Source organism: Crocuta crocuta, unplaced genomic scaffold (assembly GCF_008692635.1).
Source record: "Crocuta crocuta isolate KB4526 unplaced genomic scaffold, BGI_CrCroc_1.0 scaffold348, whole genome shotgun sequence".
Classification (NCBI taxonomy): domain Eukaryota; kingdom Metazoa; phylum Chordata; class Mammalia; order Carnivora; family Hyaenidae; genus Crocuta; species Crocuta crocuta.
Window position 1 is genome coordinate 5,609,698 of NW_027529573.1, and position 22,263 is coordinate 5,631,960.

The window sequence follows — 22,263 nt, forward strand, 5'->3', positions numbered from 1 at the left end:
GGCTCTAATTTATGCCAATATTATCGCTACATAATAACGCGCATGCTCTCTGTGGCTCATGGGTAAAAAATGTGCAGCTCCGGGTTGGCACATAGTAGGTCCTTTGTAGATGGTGACACACCAGAGCCAATATCCGAATGCCCACGGCATCCACAGACCCGCCCGGCGGGTGACAGGGAAAAACGTCCTCCCTTGCCTGCCACACGTGCTTTACGTCCTTGTGACTCAGCGAACGTCGCCCAGCACCTACTACGGGCCACCTACCCCGCTCAGTCAACTGTGCAAACTCCCTCCCCCTCACCAAGGCGATAAATAACAATTGCAAACGCTTAGGCGGTGTGAGGGGCCCTGAGGACAGAATTATTTTTACTATCAAACCCAAATTGGTTTACTAAAACTGTCAGCGGAAACCAAGCAAGATAAATTAAACCCAGCAGCTCTCGGGCCTCACGTAACCCTCACTGGCGAGATGCTATTTTCACTCCCTCTGTGGGAGGAGGGAGGTGCCAGGTCCGGATGCCACGCCGCCGAGCGTGTGCCAGAGTTCGCCGGGGAGAGCCCGAGGCTGCCCACCGGCCTGCTCGGCTCCTCTCTGCAGAGCCTCAATCCCGTTAACGGCTTAAAGCCCTTCCCCTGCTGTCCAGTCTGGGCGAGTGCAGGCTTCCTAAGGCGGCCTTCAAGGCTCCGCCTCATTCCACTGCCGCCTCTCCTGCGTCACTGAGCTCCAGATGACAGGGCTTCCTCTGGCTCCTTTTAAGCGTGGGTGAAGATCCCAGCCTCTGGGGACCCGACAAGCAGAGTCTGCATTCCACTCTACCAGTTCCCAGCTGTGTGACCAGAGTCGCTCTTCACCTGTCCAGCCCTCAGCTTACCCATCTGTAAAATGGGGGCGATAACAGAGCCCAAGGCACATCCTTGCTTTGAAGGTGCCTGTGATGTGAAAGCCCGAGATGCACGTAGGGTTCATCATATATTCAATATAAGAGAGCATCAAAGAGAGGGGCGTGCTTTCTTGCCTCTGGACATTAGCGTATGCTGTTCCTTTGGGCTTAGACACAGTTCCCCACCCCCATCTTTCCCCAGCTTCTGTCTGTCCTTCAGGTTTCAGTATGGGCCAGGATTTCTCTGCGTCAGTCCCAGTGACACTCTGTGTTGACGAATCCTTCGTGGTGGGTCCGTCCTGTGCACTGTGGGGCGCTGGGCAGTATCTCTGACCTCTCCCCCCTGGATGCCAGAGAAAGAGGCTGCTTTGTCGGGGAACCTTTTCCTTCCTGTCGTCTACCAGGCTCACCCCCTTCACCCCGGGCCTCGGGGGCCCCTGGACTTTCTCTTGTCTGCGCCATGTCAGGGTAGGGCTGCCCTGTTTTCGCTCACCACCAGGGCCCAGCCTCAATGCCCCATTCACAGTGGGTGCTCAATAAATGCACAGAGAACTGAACGGAACTTGCTCAGGGATGAAAATGACAACATGTCCCGTGAAACTGGACTGGACTGATTTTGATGTCACTTCAAGTCCTAAGGCCCTGGGATGATGCTGCTTGTAGGCCCCATGGAGGCACGGAGGCTGCCCCGTGGTCTCACCTCCACCTTCACCTCAGCTTAGCATCGGACTACCCAGAAGGGCTATGGCCTCCCCTCCCCTCCTCCTACCTGACTTGGCCCTCAAATTCTACCAGTGGAATTGGCCATCACTGGGTTGGGGGGCCTCACGCTAGATTCTGCTTTTAAGTCTTTGATGGCAAATCCTTTAATACTATAACCCTATGTGACCTCTTGGGGGTCTTTCCCTTACTGTTATTTTACGTGATAATTTTTTAAGTTTCTTTCTTTATTTTTTGAGAGAGAAAGGGACAGCACAAGTGGGAGATGGGTAAAGACAGGGAGGGAGAGAAAGAATCCTAATCAGGTCCCACACTATCAGCGCCGAGTCCGATGCGGGGCTTGAACTCATAAAACCGGAGATCGTGACCCGAGTTGACACCAAGAGTCAGATGCTCATGTGATAATTTTTAACCAAATCTTATTTCATAACATTGCTGGTCATGTAATAAGTGTGGGCTTATTGACAAAGGGAGGCCATATCTCCATGGTCTTTCCATATTGTTTTGAACCTTCCCTCCCTTCTTGTGCATTAGAGGCAGATGGACATGAATTTGGGATTAAAATTTTGGCTTTGAAGCTTCAGGGCTGAATGACCATGAGAAGCTGTCTTTATCCCATTGACTTTTATTCATTGAGCATCTTCTATGGGGCCAGACATTGATCTACACACTGGGGTTACATTAGGGAATCAGACAGAAAAAGTCCCTCTGTTCTCATGGGTGTGACATTCTAGATGGAGGAGATGAAACGCTTCAACAACTATGACAACGTGTGATGCACTGGGTGGATCTAAGTGCCACCCACTTAGAAAAGTGGAGCAAAGTAAGAGTATCAGGAGTGACAGAGATGTCAATTTAAGGGCACCTGGGTGGCTCAGTTGGTTGAGCGTCCAACTTGGGCTTATGTCATGATCTCATGGCTCATGAGTTCAAGCACTGTGTCAGGCAGGCTCTGTGCTGACAGTTCAGAGTCTACGGCCTGATTCAGATTCTGTGTCTTCTCTCTCTCTGCCCCTCCCCTGCTTCCGCTCGGTCTCTCTCTCTCTCTCTCTCAAAAATAAACATTAAAAAGTTTAAAAAAAAAGAATGACAGAGATGATCAGGGTGTGTTTGTGAGCAGAGGCCTACAAGAAGCTAGGGAGTGAGCTATGCAGGATATTCAGGGCAGAGCATCCTGGGGTGGGTATGGGAGAGAAGAGACAGTCAGTGCAAAGGCTCTGGGGTATGTTTGCAGAAGAACAAGGAAGCCAGTGTGGCCAAATGGAGAGAACAAGGAGCGGAAAGAAATGAAGCAGGAGACGTGGCCAGGGCTAGATTACATGGGCCTTTTGTAAGAACTTTGGCTTTTATTCTAGATAAAATGTAGAGCTACTGTAGACTTCTGAGCAGAGCATGATGTGACCTGCCTTAGGTTTTAACAGGGTCGCTCAAGGTAGTGGGTTACAAATAGCCCCAAAGGGGACAAAAGCAGGAACAGAGAGACCGGTGAGGATGTCTCTGGAAGAATCCTGGCATGAGAACATGGACCATGGGGTGTGTGTGGGGTGTGTGTCGCAGGTTCTTGAACTCTGGGCATATTCTGATTCTCAAGTAGAATCAACAGGATGTAATGAGGACTCAGGTACACGGTGTGAGAGAGAGAGAAGAACCCAAGTCACAGTGAGCGTGGGGGAGCGGCAGCTCGTACTGGCCCATGTGAATCAACTGTTAAGCATCAGGCACCTGGAGAGCCCGTTGGCACTGTATTAGTAGTAGAAATGGGCCACGATGGGGGTATTTACACCATGGAGATTGGCAAAAGCCGTACATCAGGGTAGGGTGCTCCTCCCCACCCCACGGCAAAGAAGCCAGTTGATGGACTTCCACCCATTCCACTGGTCTAGGAAAATCCCAAGTCCTTTCGGCCTTAGCAGCTCACAGTAGAATGGATGGTTCCTTCCCGAGATGGGAAGATGGGGTGAGACAGGTTTGGGGGAGGGGAATCAGGAGTTTAACTCTGGGGTACCCTTCATTCAGGAGGCTTCTCAGACACCCAACCGAAGAGGTCAGAAAGCAGGGAATAGGAATTAAGCAGAATGGTGGCACCGCCCCGAAAGAAGTACTCTGGGGAGGCCGCAAATTTATGTCTGTGAAGAAATTCACCAATAGGATGGAGGTGGGGGGAGGGGGGATGGGCATGGAGGAGGGCACTTGTGGGGATGAGCACTGGGTGTTATGTGGAAACTAATTTGACAATAAACTATTTGTAAAAAAAAAAAAAATAAAAAAAATAAATTCACCAATAGGAAGTGCTCAGGGATGGGAATCGCCGTCTTCCTCACTGCAGCGGGGAAGAACCATCTAGACCAAGGCTTACAAACTCTTGTAAAGTGGGCCCCTCACATCTGGGTCTAGCTAGTAGATACTGTTTTGCGGGGTGGTGGTGGAGGGGAAGGGCCATTATTCTAAAAACTAGAATTTAAATGATTTTAGGTGGGGACGTACTATCTCCTCCATTAAGACCCTTCCCCTCTTTTTTTTTTTTTTAATTTTTTAAATGATTTTTATTTNCATCCCACACTGGCCTCACTTCCCAGGAACAGAAATTACTTGCCTGGCCCTGCAGGAATTTGAGTCCGTATTCTCCTGGTTCAAGGCAACCCATCGGTTTGCAGAGAAGGAATGTGAGGCCCAGAGAGGGGTGGTGATGGGTCCAGGGCTGCTCAGGAAAGCCTGCCAGGGCACGGAGGAGGAAAACGGGGCTCTTCCTTCCTGGCTAACAGTGCTATCTGGGGCCGCCAGGCTGATCAGAAGAAAGAAATTCTGCCCCCCGCCAGGGGTCCCTTCCTGATGCTAATGCCGGAGGTGGCCCGGCTTTGAGGAGTCATTTCTGCTTTAACTGCACGGGTGGGTCCCTGGATCGACTACCCCACTGTGCGCTTTGCGGTGGAAATAAAACTCCATTTGGCGACAAGCCGAAGGTTAATTGAATATTTGATGCCTAGAGCGAGTGACAGCAAGGGCTCCCGTTTTCCTGCTTCCTCATCCAGGCCTGTGACACTGAGGGGAGATGGGGGCCACTCTTGGCAAAGCAAAACTGCCCATCTCAGGGGTGCACTGTGAGGAGAAGTCTGCTGAGCCCAGCAGAATGGGGGGCACAGACCATTTCTGGGGGGGGCGGGGCCGAGAGGACCTTCCGCAAGAGAAGCCAGGATGCCGGGAGTTGGGTTCTCCTTCTCCGGGCTGAAGACTGAGGTGGTTTGCTGGTAACTTCTGGTGGGGGTGGGGGGGAGGCTGCAAGCTAGTACTACATCTCCACATTTACCATGAGGGCAGTAGGGAGCCACAGAAGGCTTCCCAGAGGCAACAGCTTTAGAATAGCGTTTTCTATTTGAAACTTCAGCTAAAAAGACCCCAGGCCTCCCTTGGGCCCTTTTTTCCCATAACCCCTACCTATTTTATTTTATACTATTTTATGTTTAATGTTTGTTCATTTTTGAGAGACATAGAGTGCAAACAGGGGACGGGGAGAGAGAGAGAGAAGGAGAGAAAGAATCCCAAGCAGGCTCCCAGCGCAGAGCCCAATGTGGGGCTTGAACTCATAAACCCTGAGCTCGTGACCTGAGCTAAAATCAAGAGTCAGACGCTTAACTGACTGAGCCACCCAGGCGCCCCTCCGTAACCCACCCCTACCTAATATCCATGTTCTAGACACATTAAACTTCTCTCGAGTCCCTAAGTGCACCACCTTCCCTCTCATCTTCAGGCTTTGGACGTACTGTTCTCACTGTCTGGGCCACTTTTCCTTTCCCCTCATCATCTACCTTCTTTTTTATCCCAGCTCGGAAGTTGCTTCCTCCTGGAAGCCCTCCTTGATTTCACTCAGGCCTCCTCAGCGGCCTGTCCTCCCTATCATTGCTCTCACAGTGCCACATGCAGTTTCGCATCTGTCTCACCCAACAGCAGAGACTGTTTGCTCACAACTGTACCTCCAGGCCCCAGCTTACTGCTTGCACACAGTAGGTGCACACACAGGTCCCCCCCACCCCCGCCCAGAGTTGATGGAGACCATCCAAGCTGCTCTCCTCCGATGTAAACTCTACTGCCCAAGCGGCAGCTGCCAGAGCCCTTCCAGAGCCTACAACCGGGCCTGGCTCGTGGCAGACACTCAAGAATGCTGTCTTGAGTGAATGAGCACTTTATACCAGACCCTGGAAGCCAGAGAGGTGGGGATGGGAGTGAGAGATGGCAGGGACGGGCGAGGGATGCTCACGAGCGCTGCCTCCAGCAGGCACGGAACACTGATGTCCAAGGCCCTCCTGACAGATGAGAGAAGCCAAAGCCAGGGAGCAGCCCAAAGTCAAACCGCTGGGGAGACAAGGGGCTGGGATTCTGACCCAGGGCGGCCTGGCCCGAAGTCCACACGGGGTAACTGTGCGAGGTCTGTGCACCTTTGATTCAACTGGAATAGAAGGTCCTGGCGCAGCCTCTGAGGGACAGCCTCAAAAGACGGCCACTCAGATTTTTGCAAACGACTTCCCCTTTGCCAGGCTCCTCTGCACAGCACGGCAGGCCTGAGTCATGCTTCCCAGACGACTGGGTCCCGACTTCAGGCTTGAGGGGAGCGCTGACCCCCTGAGGCCCCGGCTGCCTCCAGAAAGCCTCCTCAGAGCCTGGCATTCCCCGCCTCCCCTGCTCTCCGCTGTCCGAGCCACGGTGCCTGGGTCTGCCGGGAAGCCCTTTCTTCTGCTACTCCAGACACTACCATCTGTTTCTGTCTGCTTCTCCCCATCCCTGGGGAGTTCAGGAGGGGGAAAGTTCTGGATGGAGCTTCTGATAGGCACCCCCCACGGAGTACAGCACACAGCCACACAGTCAGGTAATTCTCCATTCGTTACAGTGAGTCTTCATTCAGCAGCGATCTACTGAGCACCTATTATGTGTCAGGCTCGGTGCTAGACCTCGGAGCAGAGATAAGTCAGAGCAAAGCCCTGACTACAAGGGCCTTCTGTTCTAGGTGAGAGAGACAGATAGGAAAATGAACTGCTACAATATGCAAAGTACCTGTCATACCTCCCTCCTCCTCCTCCTGACTACGCAGGCTGTTCACAGGTTTTTTGTTTTGTTTTTTGCCACGGGGTCTTTGCATAGTCTGTTCCTTTCAGATATGTGTATTTCAACTCACCTGTTAGTTCTGAGCTTTAGTATCAGATCAGATCCTCAGGGAAGGCTTTTCTGACCTTCCCCTTTATATTAAATCCCCATATAGAATCTCATAGCACCTTTCATTTATCCTTACATTGCTCACCAAAGTTACGATATGTGATTATTGGTGCATTTCCTCATTTCACGCCTGCTTCCTTAGTGGACTGAGTGTCTGGAGGCTAGGGACTCTGTGCGTTTATGATGTCGTTTCTCTTACCACTGGGACCCCAGTTCTTTGCACAGCCCCTGACACATAGTAGATGCTTCATTAGTCATGGCCAAAAGAACAACGCAGGGGTACTTTCTCCCCCAGTCTGGCTGGACTGGAGGCCCACCCATCATAAACACTCACAACTGGATATCTAAGAAGATCCGTTTCTCTTCCCCGACGTGAATCTTCCAGATACAATCTTCACCTTCCACGTATGGCTCTGGCCAGTTGGGGGACAGCACCACGCCAGCCACGGCAGAGAGCTCCCCGCCACACACAGCTGCAGGAGACAGAGACGGACAGAGACACACACGCTTGATTCGTGAGGAAGCTAGTACTGTGGCGGTTGAGCGCGTGGGCTATGGAGTCAGATGGTCATGGCTCCCTGTTCACCGTGAACAGGTGCGTGAGCCTCAGTCCGTCTGTGCGTGTGCGGGATGATTAAGTGTGGGCTGGCTGCCTCCTTCAGTTCAGGGCTGGTGGAGGCAGGGGTTCAGGGCGCGATAGCTCTTTCAGGACCAAGGACAGAGCTCCACGTTCTAGAAGACTCCCTACAGCCCTATTCCTGTGCAGAGTGAGTAGGGTTAAGGGGTGCCTCCTTCCATTTAGGCAGACCTGGGTTCGAATCTTGCCTCTGCCACCGACAGACTCCGTGACCAGGCACGCACTCTTTCAGAGTTTCCATCCCTTCCTTCATACAGCCGCGTAACCCCAGTGCTGACCCCACTGGGTTATCCCGAGGCTCAGTCCAGCTCCTGGGCGTCAAATGCCGCAGGCACCCGGCACAAGGTAAGAACGCAATAATTCTTAGCCAAGGTTACCAGACATGTGGCTGTGCCTGGCGCCTGGCTCTTTAAATTCCACTCTGTTTACCGCTTTGGAAAGTTCTCAATGTGGCAGAGGCCAAAGCACCAATAAATTCCGCTCTGTTAAACCTGCACATTTAATACAGGGATCAATCCCTCACCACGATGGAGCTGTGATTTCACGCCAACCGCCATCCAGGCGGCGACTGCCAGGAGCAAGGGCTCTCTCTCTTACACCACATGCTGCACATGTATCCAGACTTGAGGCGGCTCCGTGGCCTTGCATTTGGGGAAAGAGCCAGGGCAAAACACCAGGAGCTCATGGAGATGAGGGTTTGACCCAGCCAACACTGTCCAGAGGGACTCAGAGCACCGGTCTCTGAGAACAAAGAGACCTGAGTTCCATTTCTACCTCTACCAGTTACCCTCTATTCTTTATGGCTTTGAGTTCTTCGTTTGTAAATGGGGTCAGTAACACTATGTGCCTCACAGGACTGTAGTGAGGATTAAATGAGAAAATGCAACCCTTGGCAACTATTATCAGTAGCATCATCATTATTAATTGAACTCAGGGCTGCCATGTGTGATTGGGTGTGTTGTGCACTGCATAGCAAGGGGGTACAGAGGAGCTGAAATCCATGCAGGGACCTCTTCACTAAGCTATGCACTATGGGGTCTGTGCTTGGAGGAAGGGGCACCTTCAAAAATTTATCAATTTTGGAATTTTCTCAGGGACAAGCAGCAAATCTGACCCAAAGGATGGTGGGCTCCAGGAAAGGGTTCTAATGCTAAAACTGGCATGTAAATTGGTGACATGCCACCAATTTAGAAGTCTAAACCGGGGCCTTGACCTTTTCACCTGAGGGCTCAGGTCCCTGAGGCACCTGGGGAGGAGGACAGTGGGACCACTCACCCCTGCACAGGGGCTCTGTGTCATTCCAGTATGGGTCCCGCACATTGATGCACTCGATAGTGGCCGGGCCCTGCTCCAGAGAGTGTCCAGGATCGCAGGTGAACTCCACGGTGGTTCCGATGTTATAGGTTGGGTCGGATGTGGTGAAATTCCCATTCTGAATGTAGGGCTCATAACAGTGGCCTTTCTCAAAGGCTAGGGTGGGGATACAAAAGAGGCAGATGAGGCAGGGGCTCCTCAGAGTGCTGGGTCTCAGAGGATGGGTCCCCTCATGCTGTTTACACAAGATCCAAGGAAAAATGGGCACTGAACCCCACCTTCCAATTCCAGCCGACCTGCTGACTTGCCTTGGACCATTCACTTCTCTTTTTGGGACCTCATTACTTTCATCTTTAAAATGGGAATGCAAACCTCTGTCCTCTCAATCGTGTGGACTCTGCCTTTGAAAGTCAAAAGTTCAGTCTGGCTGCTGGGTCTCCCTCACCCTTGGTAGGTCAGATTTCTAGCTCCCAGGACCCAGCCTGACTCTGCCATGCTCCCCCAACTTGCACACCATCACCGGGATGGGGGGCGGCCCCGGGGATGCTCACCCTCGAACCGGATGTTGAAGGCGGAGGCTGCCCGTGGCTGGTCGGACGTGAACTCAATGCGGATGCTGTTGCCCTCACTCAGCAGACCCTCAAAGGGGACACTCTCGGCTTGGAGGGAGTCGTAGAGAAGAGCTGACTTGTTGATCAGGCCACTGTGGACCCTCATCCTGGCAGCAGGGGGAAGGACAGGAAGGTCACTGACACACAGCAGCCGCAGGAGGCGTGTGCGGTGAGCACGGTCTCTGGAGCCTCACCCCCAGACCCAGATCCCGACTTTGACCCTGACTCGCCCAGTCGAGCGGCTGCGCCTTGGGGAACCTGTTTCCTTTCCTGTAGGCTGCTTGTTCTGGACTCACAGATGGATTCTGATGTTATAGGAGAAGTGATGTGTGTGATGTAATGAACCAGACTAATTAACTGATACTAATTATTATTACTAATTAAGAAGTAGAGATTAATGCTCTCAAAGAGTGGTAGTCAGACAACCAGAGTCTCAACTCTGTGACTTCCGAGCCGTGTGACTTTGGACAGGGACACTTCACAGCTCTGAGCCTCTGTTTCTTCATCTGTAAAGTGGGTGCAATCACACCTGCCTACCTCAGAGTGTGGACATTAGAGGCCATGTGTGTAATGTGCCCAGGACAGAGTAGGTCCACGAGTCAAATTTATTAAGCATTTGACCCCTAACAGGCTCTGTCTTTCACTCTGATTTCCTAAGAGCCAGGAGTCCTGATTCTCACATCCCAATTTCCCACCAATTGGGTTGACATAACTCTCAGCACATCTTGGGCCTCGGTTTCCACAGTTGGGAAAGGCGGGATCGTAACTCCTCTCCCACCTATCTTACAGGAGGGCATTGAGAATCTGACAGGATCAAGTGCCCTGAAAAATAAAATGTGTTAGACAAAACGTTGGCATTCGTTTTTACTGTTATTAAAACCATTTGATACTTGGCTTCTTGCTAGTCCTGGTATTTTTAAAGAAATTACGCAAAAATACAGAAGGAAATAGTATACAAATTAGATAAATTTCTTTTATGGAGTCATAAAGAGGCACTTTAAATCTTTTGGGTTTTTTTTTTTTTTTTTACTGTGACTCATAAAAAGGGTTTATTTTATGTCGCCCAGGTGAATTTCTAATGTTACCAAAATGCATGAATGTTGAAGCCACCGTTTGCTCATTTTGCCACATGTCCACTGTGGCTGCGATGAGGAGGGGGCGGGCTTCCTGCCCCCAATCTCTGCGAATCAGTCGGCTCAACCGGCCCACAGGGTGGCAAAGCCGGGAGTTAGTGTCCCGGACTGTTCCCCGTGCAATGACAGATGGGGGTGGGGGTGGGTAAGCACCTCAGCTCTCTGGCCTTTCCAAAAGGACCATGCTGAGGCATGCTCCGTACGGTTTTGCAGAGGCCCCACAGACAGAGCCCCTGTGGCCCCCGCAGACACCTGCTCGTTAACACGCCCTGTGTTCCTGCCCTGCTCTGCCTGCTGCCCTGTGCCTCTACAGGCGCTTTCCAGGATTCACTCCCAAATGAGCTACTTCCCCACACAGCCTTGTCCCCATGTCTGCTTCCAAGGGAGTGCCACCTAAGACAGCAAGTCTAAGCAGCTCAGCTTCTGGTTTTCTGGAACATTCAAGAATATTCTAGCATAAAATCATCGAACATTAAAGTTCCAAGATCCTGGATTCCGCGCCTATCACTTAGAGTCTACAGGCGTGCTCTTCTGTAACTTCTCCCGAGTTCATTCACGTGTACAGGCATGGTTTTTCCACATCGATTTCCTTTCCAACTGGAAGCCAAGTTCTGCTACTTCTTTCCTGTTCTCCACAGAGCCTAGTACGTGACTGGGCACAGAGCAGGTACTCAGTGAAAACTCCCTCCCTGTTAACTGCAAAAGGGGACATGCCGGAGAAGGACTGGGTCAGTGCAGCCCTGGGGATCTGGATTCCATTCCTGCCTCTTCCCCTTCCCTGCTGCGTGACCTGGGGTGAGTCCCTTTCCCTCTCCATGCCAGAGCTTCCCGACCTGTGAAAGGAGATCGAAGCTGATGGTGTCTAACATCCTTGCCAGCCTCCCCAGCCTTTCCTCTCTCCACCTCCACCAGCCACTTCAAGACTCCAGATCACTAGCCATGCTCTGACACTCTGGGAAGGAATGAGGCTGCCAGGGACCCTCAGAGGCTTACCTGTCCTTCTCATGCAATGATAGTCTCTCAAAATGCAGATGCAGCTTCTGACCCTCTGGAGCTTCGATTGTCCACACGCAGAATTGGCTTCCATTGGTGTTTCCAGGGTAGCTTGGGGAGAGGACGCGGCCGATGGTGGCGTTGTGCACGGCCCCTCCGCAAGGGGCTGGGGGCAGAAAATGGGGGTGGGTGGTCATTAGAGGAGAGAGAGAGAGAGAGAGAGAGAGAGAGATCCCCACCCCTAGCCCTTAGCAGAAGGAAACAGGATGGGGACAGGGACACACTGTCAGAGTCCTCTGCCCTTGGATGAGGTTCGTCCAGTTTGACAGGAGACCTCATTCCACCCCCTTGGTGTCAGATGGCAGGGACCAACTGTGATTTACGGGGTCCTCCCTGGTGCTGGCTGTGCCCTGATTCTTCCTGATAAGATGGTAACCAAGTACACAAATAGGCAGTTCATGAAAGAAGAAATATACTTTTAGTATTTAGTGGGCACTAAAAATGCAGCTTCACCCTAATAAAAGAGAGGCAAGTCCAGATTATATTGTTTTCATCCGCCTGATTGGTCAGACACAAAGCAGACATCACTGGCCAGTGGTACAGGTGGTGCGAAATGGGGCCTCTCATTCATCACTGGTTAGGATGCAAATGGCTCTGACCTTTCAGGAGAGCCATTTGGAGAAAAATCCAGAAAGTATGTTCCCAAACTGACCAACTCATTAAAGTTCTGGGAGTTTGTGCTAAAGAGGAAACTGAGAGATTTCCCCCAAGATTTATGAATGAGGGTGTTCACTTCTGAAGTGTTTCTAAGAGTGAAAGACGAAAAACAAAATGCATGTCCACTCACAGCCATTTAGGGAAATAAATGCATTCCATTCACGTTATTAAAAATTATATACTTAAAGAATGCTCGAGAATACAGAAAAATGCTCTCTAAATTTTAAGTGGGAAGAAAAACAAGTTACAAAACGGTCTGCCATACCTATTTCAATGAGCTATTTGCAAGAACCTATTGAGACCATAAATATAAAAGTGATTTGCTTCTATCTTGACACTTTTGAATTTCTTGGCTTTTTTTTTTACCACAACCTATATTACTTTTATCATAAAAATCGAATAAAGAACTATTTAAAAAGTGATTTGTGCACCAGAGGGAGATGCCCAAATGCGAGGAAATAGTCTGATTCTTATTTTTAGGAGATACTTGGGTCTCATTAAGTGTTTGTTGAGTGGGTGCATGACTAATAAGGACTTGCAGAGGGAAAGAAAGGTAGATCACTTTCTGCTCTGCTCTGGTTTCTGCTGATACACAGCAAAGACATTGCCAAGAAGTCCCCCTCCTTCTTTCAGCACCACGGACAGATGCGTGGTGTGTGTGTGTGTGTGTGTGTGTGTGTGTGTGTGTGTGTGTGTGCGCGTGTGTGTCTTTCTCCTAACTACCCCTTCTGTCCTAAAGTGGGGGTTTAAACCCGGCTGTGCCACTTAACTGCTGTGGATCTAGAGAGTCCTGAACCTCGAGTTCACTATAAAATGGTGGTAAGAATTCCAGCCCGCTTATAGGATTGGGGTGAGAAATCAGTGAAACGACACATAATAAGGGGCTTGGCACCATTCCTGGCACAGAGTAGGTACTCAAAACACAGCCAGCATTGTTGTCCTATGGCTCAGGGGCTGAGGAGATGGAGGACACTGTCCCCGGTGGGGGCCCTGGCCATCTGTCCTCCCCAAGCTGCTGCCCGTCTGCTGCCTCTCTGCTCCCGTTCCTTGCCTTATTAAGCCAACTGATGGCTCTGTTTGGCCTCAATTTACCAGCCGTGGCTCCCCATCCATCTTTCTTAGCACAAAATGAGGCTTAATTCCTCTCTGATTTCACACATAGATAAAAATTAACGCGCGAGAGGCCCTGAGACCAACTGCCCTATGGTTTGGATTTTTTCCTTCCGTTAGAAAGAAGAGAAGACAAATTCCAAAGGGCCTTGGGGGAACAATATTGCAGCAATCAAAGCTCAGAATTTGTCATCAGGTCTCGTTTGGTTTTTGGATTCCACTGACTCTGAATGCCTGGCGAGAGGGAATAGCTTATTATTACTCCCAGGATTCTCTTTGTCTATGGCTCATGCCCTGGCACACAGTAGGTGCTCAGTTATTTATTACAGGCAACCTCCGCTGTCCTGACCACCATCGGAACTTTTGAGACTCTATCAGGGTTTCGCTCTCTTGAGAGCTGAGGATGGTCGAGCCCATGACTGCGGGTGCAGAGACAGTGTGGCGAAACCCAGGGCATTTGCATCTGTCATGTGCACATGACTCACACAAGGGCAGGTTACAGTGTAGATTTGGATCTAGGCAGTGCTATGGGGGGCTCGGGACGAAGCATCTGTAATAAGCTTGCTGGTCTGCAGATTACGTTTTGAGAAACACGGCTCAGGGGAGAAAGGTTCTGGACTCATTTCAGTTTCTATCTGGTGACTTTAGGGTAAGTGACTTCACCTCCATGAGCCTCTGTTAGTTCATCTATAAAATGGAGGTGATAGTTCTCATCATGTAGGATTGCTGTGAACATGTGCAGCATCCCTGGCTGTTTCTCAGTAGCTACCCACTTGGTTCAAAAGGTGGCTTGCAGGCACACTAAAACACAGCAACAAAATAAAAAAAAAGACAAATCACACTCTGTCAAGATGAAAAGGTTCTCTGCATCAAAGAACACTATCAAGAAGTGAAAACAACACACGGAGTGGGAGAAGATATTGATTGCAAATCATATACCTGATCTAATATCCAGATCTAATATCCAGAATATACAAAGTGCTGTTACAACTCAACAATAAAAAGACAAGTAACAAAACAAACAAACAAACAAAACAACAACAGGCAAATGACCTGAAGAGATACTTCACTTAGAAGATCTACAAATAGGGGTGCTTGGGGGGGCTCAGTCATTTGAATTCTGACTCTTGATTTCAGCTCAGGTCATGATCCCAGGATGGTGGAACTGGGCCCTGCTCATTCTCTCTCTCTTTCTCTCAAAACAAATAAATAAGCATTTAAAAAAGAGAAGATATACACATGGCCAAGAAGCATATTGGAAAGCGGCTCGATATCATTAGCCATCAGGGAAATGCACATTGAAACCACGATGAGATAGCTTCACACCCACGAGGACAGCTAGAAGCGTAAAAAGAAAATGGGTAAAATAATAAGTGCTGGGGGCGCCTGGGTGGCTTGGTCGGTTAGGCGTCCGACTTTCGCTTGGGTCATGATCTCGCGGTTCGTGGGTTTGGGCCCCGCGTCGGGCTCTGTGCTGACTGCCAGCTCGGAGCCTGGAGCCTATTTCAGAGTCTGTGTCTCCCTCTCTCTCTGACCCTCCCCTGCTCACACTGTCTCTCTCTCTCTCTCCTAGAAATAAATAAAATTAAAAAAAAAAAAAGTGCTGGGGAGGATGTGGAGAGATCGGTACTCTCACACACGCTGGTGGGAAAGTCAACTCCTCAAAAAGGTAAACACAGAATTCCCCTACGATCCAGTGATGCCGCTCCTGGGTATCGACCCAAAAGAAATGAAAACATATGTCCTCCAGGGCACCTGGATGGCTCAGACGGTCAAGTGTCTGACTCGAGTCATGATCTCGCACTTCATGAGTTCAAGCCCTGTGTCGGCTTGACACAAGCCTGCGCTGTCAGTGCAGAGCCTGCTTGGGATTCTCTCTCTCCCTCTCCCCATGCCCCTCCACCCACTCTCTTTCAAAAAAAAAATAAATAAACATTTTAAAATGAAAAGAAAATATGCTTGTCCAAAAACATATACATAAAAACTTGTCCACACATGTTTGCAGCGGCATTATTTGTAATCACCACAAAGTGGGAAAGACTCAGACTTCTACCAGTCAATAAATACACAGAATGGGGCACAGCCACGCAATGGCATATTACACAGCCCCACAGAAAAGAATCAAGTGCTAACCATGCTACGACGTGGGTGAGCCTTGAAAACATGATCCTGAGTGAAAGAAGCCAGTTGCAAAAGACCACATATATTGTCTGATTCCATTTATGCGAAATGTCCAGAACAGGCAGATTTGTAGACACAGAAAGCGTGTTGGTGGCTGCCAAGGGTAGGAAGGGGAGGGGAGAATGGAAAGTGAGTCCAGATGGCTGCAAGGTTTCCTTCTGGGGGTGACGAAGGCCATCCGGAACGACACAGCGGTAAGGGTCGCATGACATTGTAGATGTGCTGAACGTTACTAATGGTACGTTTGAGGTTATGTGTATTTTCTCTCCCACAAACGAGAGATTTAAATGGCAGTGGTCACCTCTCTTGGGAGCAGCCTCTTTCCCCGGGGCTGAGCGCCTATTCCGAAGGTCGGTCTAATGCACTGGGGTGGGTCCCTCCTCTGAGCGGGCTATGGGAGCCCAGGCTGCCGAGGCTAGCATGTACCTGAACAGATGGGCTCCCGGCTGCTCCAGTGAGGCTTGGAGGCATTGATGCAAGTCAGCGTCTTGGGCCCTTGGAGCTCATAACCCAGGTGGCAGTAGAAGTGGGCCACCCCGCCCGAATGCAGGTCCATCACTGTGACGTCCCCATAGTCGGGCCGGCGAGGGAAACTGCAGCTCAGCATGAAGGCTGGGGAGGAACGCGAAGGCAGACAGTCAGCTCTCCGGGAGGGGGTGGGGAGGAGATGGAGAATGTGACCCACATCCCGGAAGCCTGTTGGTTTCGAGGAGAAGAGAGGAGGCCCCTGGGGGACCCCGGATCGCCAGAGGGGGTATTCTTGTGACTCCCGTGGATGCTGAGACCACCAGATTGGCACTTTTCCTAGGCTCCAAGGTCCTCGCTCTGCCCCACCCCCACCAGAGAGCACAGGTCTGGGGTGAAAAATGAGTTCCTGCACACCATCCAGGTGGACACAGAATGGCCACCTGCTCGGGCAGAGGAGGGGCAGGATGACCCAGGTAGAGTAGTCCTACCAGCACGAACATCTTCCGTGTTTGTGAAACACGCAGGGTCCCGGCCCCGGTCTAGAATGAGCAGCCCTTCAGGAACTGCCAAAGGATATGACAGCTTGGAAATAGCTGTCCTTGCACTTACAGGGTCGGGCTCTGGAGGAGACCAGTGTGAGTTTATGTTCTTCCTCCTTCCCTTAGGAACTATGTGACTTGGAGAAAGGGACACCGTGACCTGAACTTGGCTCTCCTCATCTTTCTAGGCGAGTTCACCACGGTCCCTACCTAACGGGTCCTCATAAGGGTTAGACAGGAAACGTGGAGGAAGAGCCTCCTTGACCCAATGCGTAGCTGGGAGTGGCAGAAGGTTCTATGTGGCCATGCTGAGCTCCTCGAGCTTCCTAAGATGATGTGAGTCTCGCCTAGCTCCTCCCTAGGCTGTGGTCTGAGCACCCCTGCTGCATAAGGTATCGGTAACCCCGGAACTTCTTTGGGAGGATTCCATCCAACTCGAGGGCCCCATGAGCTATTGCCCCCCATCCTGTGACGAAGAAAGACAACAGCGGGTAGCTGCAATGCTGGGAAGTGGCGATGAAACAGAGGCCCTCGTGCACTCCTCCACCTCTTTCTGAAACATCCAAGGGAAAAGTTCAAAGGGAACTGTTTTTCCAGGTGTTTGGTCAATTTGACGTCACCGTGAATGGTGCCCGATACCTGGATGTGTGAGCGGGGACTCTACTTTCCGAGCAGGTATCTGGGAAGCACCCAGTGGGAGCTGCTTGCTGAGGGAAGTAATCTGAGGTCATGGGCGGGGCTCAGGAGGTGGGGGAATGGGATCGGAGGGAGAGAGAGAGCCAGAAGGAAGGGAGAATGGAGGGGGGGGATGGAAAGGAAGAAAGAAAAGAGCAAAAAAAGAGGGAGGGAAAGAGAAGGAAGGAGGAAGGAAGAGAGAAGACGAGGTTGAACAGAAAGCAGGAGAGGAGTCTCAGAAACAGGCAAAAAGGAAAGGAAGAAACATTGTCACAGAAAAGAGAGAGCAGGACCCCCCTGCCCCCCTGGGCGTTGAGGCTCTTTACCAGAAGCCCATGGACTTCCACGGGATTCATTTATCAAATGAATTCAGGAGCCAGGAACCTGAAGGGGAAAAAAGTGGTTTGCTTGTTTTCATTCACCTTTACCGAACCGTGGTGCCTCCCTCAATTGCGAATGTAGGCGACAAACTGACATATTTGTAGAACTTGTGATTTCGTCACCAAGAGAAATCGCAGATATTTTCATATCATAACAGATATCTTGACATATCTCTTATGTTCCTCAGTACTTGGAAATGATCAGAACTGCCAAGGGAGGTTATTATCTAATGTGGTAACAAAGAAGCACGCAGATTATGATATCACAGATGAAAACAATATTCTGACAACCGTAATTCAAGATGACTGGCTTCCTGTTTTTAATCGTGTAGCTTTTGTTTTGTGCTTTTATTTGTTTTTCTTTATTTTATTTGTTTTCATTGTGTGCTTTTCAAAACGTTATTCTGAGAGGGGGCCCAGAGGTTTTACTGAACTGCCAGAGGGATCCCGGGCACAAAATGTTTGGGAATTCTTGGCCCTAGAGGGAAACTGAGGCAAACGGTTATAGCCCGTCAGCCTTGCCGTGAGCTTACCCTGGTAGTGCAGTTGGAAGGTCCCGAGGAAATCGTCCTGGAAGGTCCGGAAGTAGACAGAGACGGTGTTGGTGGGGCTTCGGATGACCTGTCCCTCTACCAGGAGACTCTGGTTGGCCAGGACGGTCAGGGTGGGACCCTCCACCCCGCGGATGGACAGCAGCTCTCCATCAGACAAGTTCACGCTCTTCACCTGGGCACAGGCAGGGCCAGAGAGAAAGTCACTACCAATGCAGCGCCCCCAACCGACCCCACAGCCGACACCAGCTCTGCAGCCCTCAGCCAGGCCCTAGTCAAGGGAGGCCCCAAGCCCCAGGCCTGGAAACATCTAGGCTCCCCGCATCTCCCCGAGGGCTGGTGGACCAGAGTAAACCCAGGCTGCAGGAGCGAGGCACTGCAGAGATCTGGAAGTCTCCATGGAGGAGTCCTATGAGGGAGGCTCCTGCAGGCCGGCAGCGGAGGGAGACGGTGGGGGGCGGTGCGGAGGGCGAGGGCTTGATCAGCCTGTGCCTGAAGCCCAACCTCCAGGGAGACAGAATCGGGCATGCCATCTGAACGTAAGCTCCCCACAAAGGCAGGCATTCTTCCCCATTTGCTCAGCATCCCCAGGGCCTGGAATAGTGCTTGGCACATAGCAGGTGCTTGATAAATATTTACATAGATCGAATTCATTCTTCTCCTTTCTGCACGAACTGGTAAGTGCGGGAGTAAGGGGCTCATTTCCAGGGCATTTTCAGGGCCACTCTCTTATGCTATAAGATGATGGCTCTAACCCCAGAACTTCTACAAGGAACTGCATACTTGATTTTCTAAGCCTGCTCTCCAGGCTTGGAGGAGAAAGAAGGGGGATAATTTAATTGTGCACAAAGACACTGTATGAAGGGGGAGTAGGGGTAGGTGAGCTCTTTAGTCAGCTCCTATTGCCCATTCTGGATTTTTAGGCCTCTCCTTTATGCTGGGATCCCAACCCCTCTGTCCCTCGTCTAAACAGGGCAGACCTCACCCTGTCTCTTTCAGATCACACACCTTATTCTTTTTTCTTCTTTGATGAACTCCTACTCGTTCGCCAAAGCCCCACTAAAATTGCCCTTCTCTTTGAGACCTTCCCTGACTGCCAAGGAGCCTTGCCCATCCCTCTGCTGTGATTCCACAACATCCACGATAAACACCCACTAGAGACCTTTTCAAATGACATCCTAATGTCCTTTAAGTGTGTCTGTGTCAACCACAAAACGTACTCCTTAAGGCAGGTACTGGATCAGTTTGCATACCACCGTATCCCTCAGGGCAAACAGCTGTGACAGGTACACAGTAGGTGCTCAGTGAAGGCATTCTGTGCCTGGTAAAGAGCTCTGTCCAGCGTTAGACCCAGGGTGGAAGCGGAGGGCCCACTGAGTACCAGGTGCAGATGGACGGCAAGTTTCCTCTGGCTCCTTTTAATTCCATGAACATTTATTAAGTACCTACTATGTGCCTCACACTGTGCTAAGCTCTGGGGGCCAAGATGACAGGTTCCGCTCCTGAGGGGCTTACTTTCCGTCCTTCCCATGCTAGTCAGAACCCCCTCCCCCCTCTAAAGCAAAGCTCTGATAAGGTCACAACCAACCCAAACTCCAAACAAGCTCTAAAACTTTCGGTGGCTCCTTATTGTCCATTAGAAAAAGGTACATATCGGGACCTCTCTGGCCTCGATGGCTCTGTCACCACGTGGGACCAACTTTCTTTTCCAACGACACCCCCCTCCTCTCCTGTGGACAGTTCCCCACTCCCAGGCACCCCTGCTTCTTCTATTTTTTAAAAGGGGCTTCTAAAGATGGAGGGGGTGGGTGTCATTTGAGGGCAGACTGGGAACTAGGGTCAGGATAGCTGGTAACATGCACTGAGCTAGGCTCTGGCTGACTGCTCCCCGGGCCCTGTCATAGTTCTGTCGTCCTGAAAGTCTATGCAGCAGTAACATTACCATCTCTAGTTTACTGATGGGGAGACTGAGGTTCAGAGAGGTAAAGTCCCTTGTCCAAAGTCACACAGCTTTCACTGGTAGGGCGGGGACTTAAGTCAAGATGTTGGAGCACTATGCCACTTTGCTTTTCCATTTTTAGTTTATAGGCAAACGTTTACCAATCAAATGAACCAGGTGGGGCATGTGTGTGTGTGTGTGTGTGTGTGTGTGTGTGTGTGTTCGGGAGGGGTAGCAGAGGAGTCTCCTTCTTGGTATCATGCCTCACAATTAATTGACATGTCCCCCTCTTCTGCGTATGCCAAACTATTTCAGCTGTGCACTGAGTTGGGAACTCCTATTCATTCCACAAAACCCAGCTCAAGTTGCCCTCGTTAGGGCAAATTGGGAACCAAACTGGCTGTGAGGACAACAGTAAGCCTGAGGCGGACAACCTTCTAGAGACTTCCTGCTGGAAAAGGCAGGCACCGCAGGGCGCCTCTCTGCGGATACCTGGAGCTCCACGCCGTAGCCAGTGTAGACCGTCACGTTGTACGTACACTCCAGGAAGCTGTTGAGGGGCAGTGGGGGGTAGTCACTGGAGTCGATGTACCCTTCAGGCTCGGAGAAGCTCACGCTGCAGGGGGCTGGAGGAAGGACTTAAGTTAGGACACAGAGGACAGCTCAGACGGCTGCGGGGTGACGCCGGCCTCTGACACCCGCCTTCTCCTGTCCCCACTCCTCCCACTGCCGGTAATTCGCCTTCAGTCCCAGCAGCAACATGGTAAGAAAGTAGCGATGGCTAACCAAGAACGATTATTTCCTACATCCCCCCGGGCACCCTTGTAACCAGCCTACAGGGCCGACCCCATTCATCCTTGTGGAGCTGGATATTTCATCCCCCTTTTATTTATCTTTTTTTTTTTTTTAGAATTTTAAAAATATTTTTATTTATTTCTAGGAGAGACAGAGACAGCGTGAGCAGGAGAGGGTCAGAGAGAGAGGGAGTCACAGACTGAAACAGGCTCCAGGCTCTGAGCTGGCAGTCAGCACAGAGCCCGACGCGGGGTTGGAACCCACGAACCTTGAGATCATGACCTAAGCGAAAGTCGGACGCTTAACCGACTAAGCCACCCAGGCGCCCCTATTTATCTATTTTTTAAATGTTTATTTATTTTAAGAGAGAGGAAGAGGGTGCGCACGTGCGTGTATGTGTGTGTGTGCACGCGCGCGCACGTGATTGGGGGAGGAGCTGAGAGGGGAAGCTTGGGAATCTGGAGCAGGTTCTGTGCTGTCAGCGCAGAGCCTGATGCCGGGCTCGATCCCAGGAACCGTGACATCAAGAGGCGGCCGCACAGCTGGCTGAGCCACCCAGGCTCCCTTCACTCCCATTTTCGAGATGCATACACCAACGCCCAGAGGCGGTGGGGGCAGTGTCTGGGCCACGCTCACACAGGGAGCAGGATTCAAACCCAGAGCTCACACTTTTTAAGGAGAGCCACAGTGCATTTGTCCAAAACCCACGTGTGATTGACAGTTGGCGTCTGTCTTCTCTGTTTGAAGACAGAAAAGAAGACATAAGTACGACTGGAACATGGAAATGCCTTTCATCAAGTCTGGAGAAGGACCCGGAAGGGTCGAAGCGGAAGCACTCTGAAAAGGGTAGGCCTTCTGGGCAGGCTACAGGGGTCTGTTCCAACCTAAAAAGAGGGTGAATCCTGCTCTTTCGCCATGTGGCCTCGGGCAAGTTGTTTGATGTCTCTGAGTCTCAGCTGTCTCGTCTTTAAAATGGGGATAGTAATTCTGAGCCACGGGGTCAAGCCACTCAGTAGGTGGCAACTGATGCTGGGGCCTGGACCTCGCCTCCTTCACCCCTCCCCCACCCCCGTCTGCACACAGTGAGTGCCTGGTGGATGCCGCAGGAGGCCTGGAGGGGCTGGGGGCTGCCTACCCGGGGCCTGCTCAGTCGTGATGACCGTGGTGGTGATGATGGTGGACGTCGTGGTCTCCTGGCTCTCCTCGGAGGCTGACCCGGTCAGCTCGTTCTCGCCTTTGTCCGTCAAGGTCATGGGACTAGCGTCCTCAGGGGGCGCCTCGTGGGGGTCATCAGGCACGGAGGGCTCCCCAGGGTCCGGCTTCTGGGGGAGCGTGTGGGCCACGTAGGGCTGCGAGGTGAAGGGGGAGATCTGCAGGGGCGCGGGCGTCGTGGGGGCCGCACCCGCCTTGCGGTCCG

At 51.3% G+C, this 22,263-nt stretch overlaps 1 protein-coding gene across 1 annotated transcript in view; it reads right to left on the reverse strand.

Annotated features, from left to right (window-relative positions):
• SEZ6L (seizure related 6 homolog like) overlaps positions 1-22,263 on the reverse strand; it is a 93,563-nt gene that overhangs the window by 46,767 nt on the left and 24,533 nt on the right. Inside the window, 8 exon segments of the mRNA XM_077761495.1 lie at positions 7,138-7,276; positions 8,716-8,910; positions 9,306-9,472; positions 11,492-11,657; positions 15,926-16,111; positions 18,095-18,287; positions 20,544-20,677; positions 21,982-22,263. The exon segment at positions 21,982-22,263 is cut by the window's right edge and continues 5 nt beyond it. Of these exon segments, the coding sequence (XP_077617621.1) occupies positions 7,138-7,276; positions 8,716-8,910; positions 9,306-9,472; positions 11,492-11,657; positions 15,926-16,111; positions 18,095-18,287; positions 20,544-20,677; positions 21,982-22,263 (1,462 nt within the window).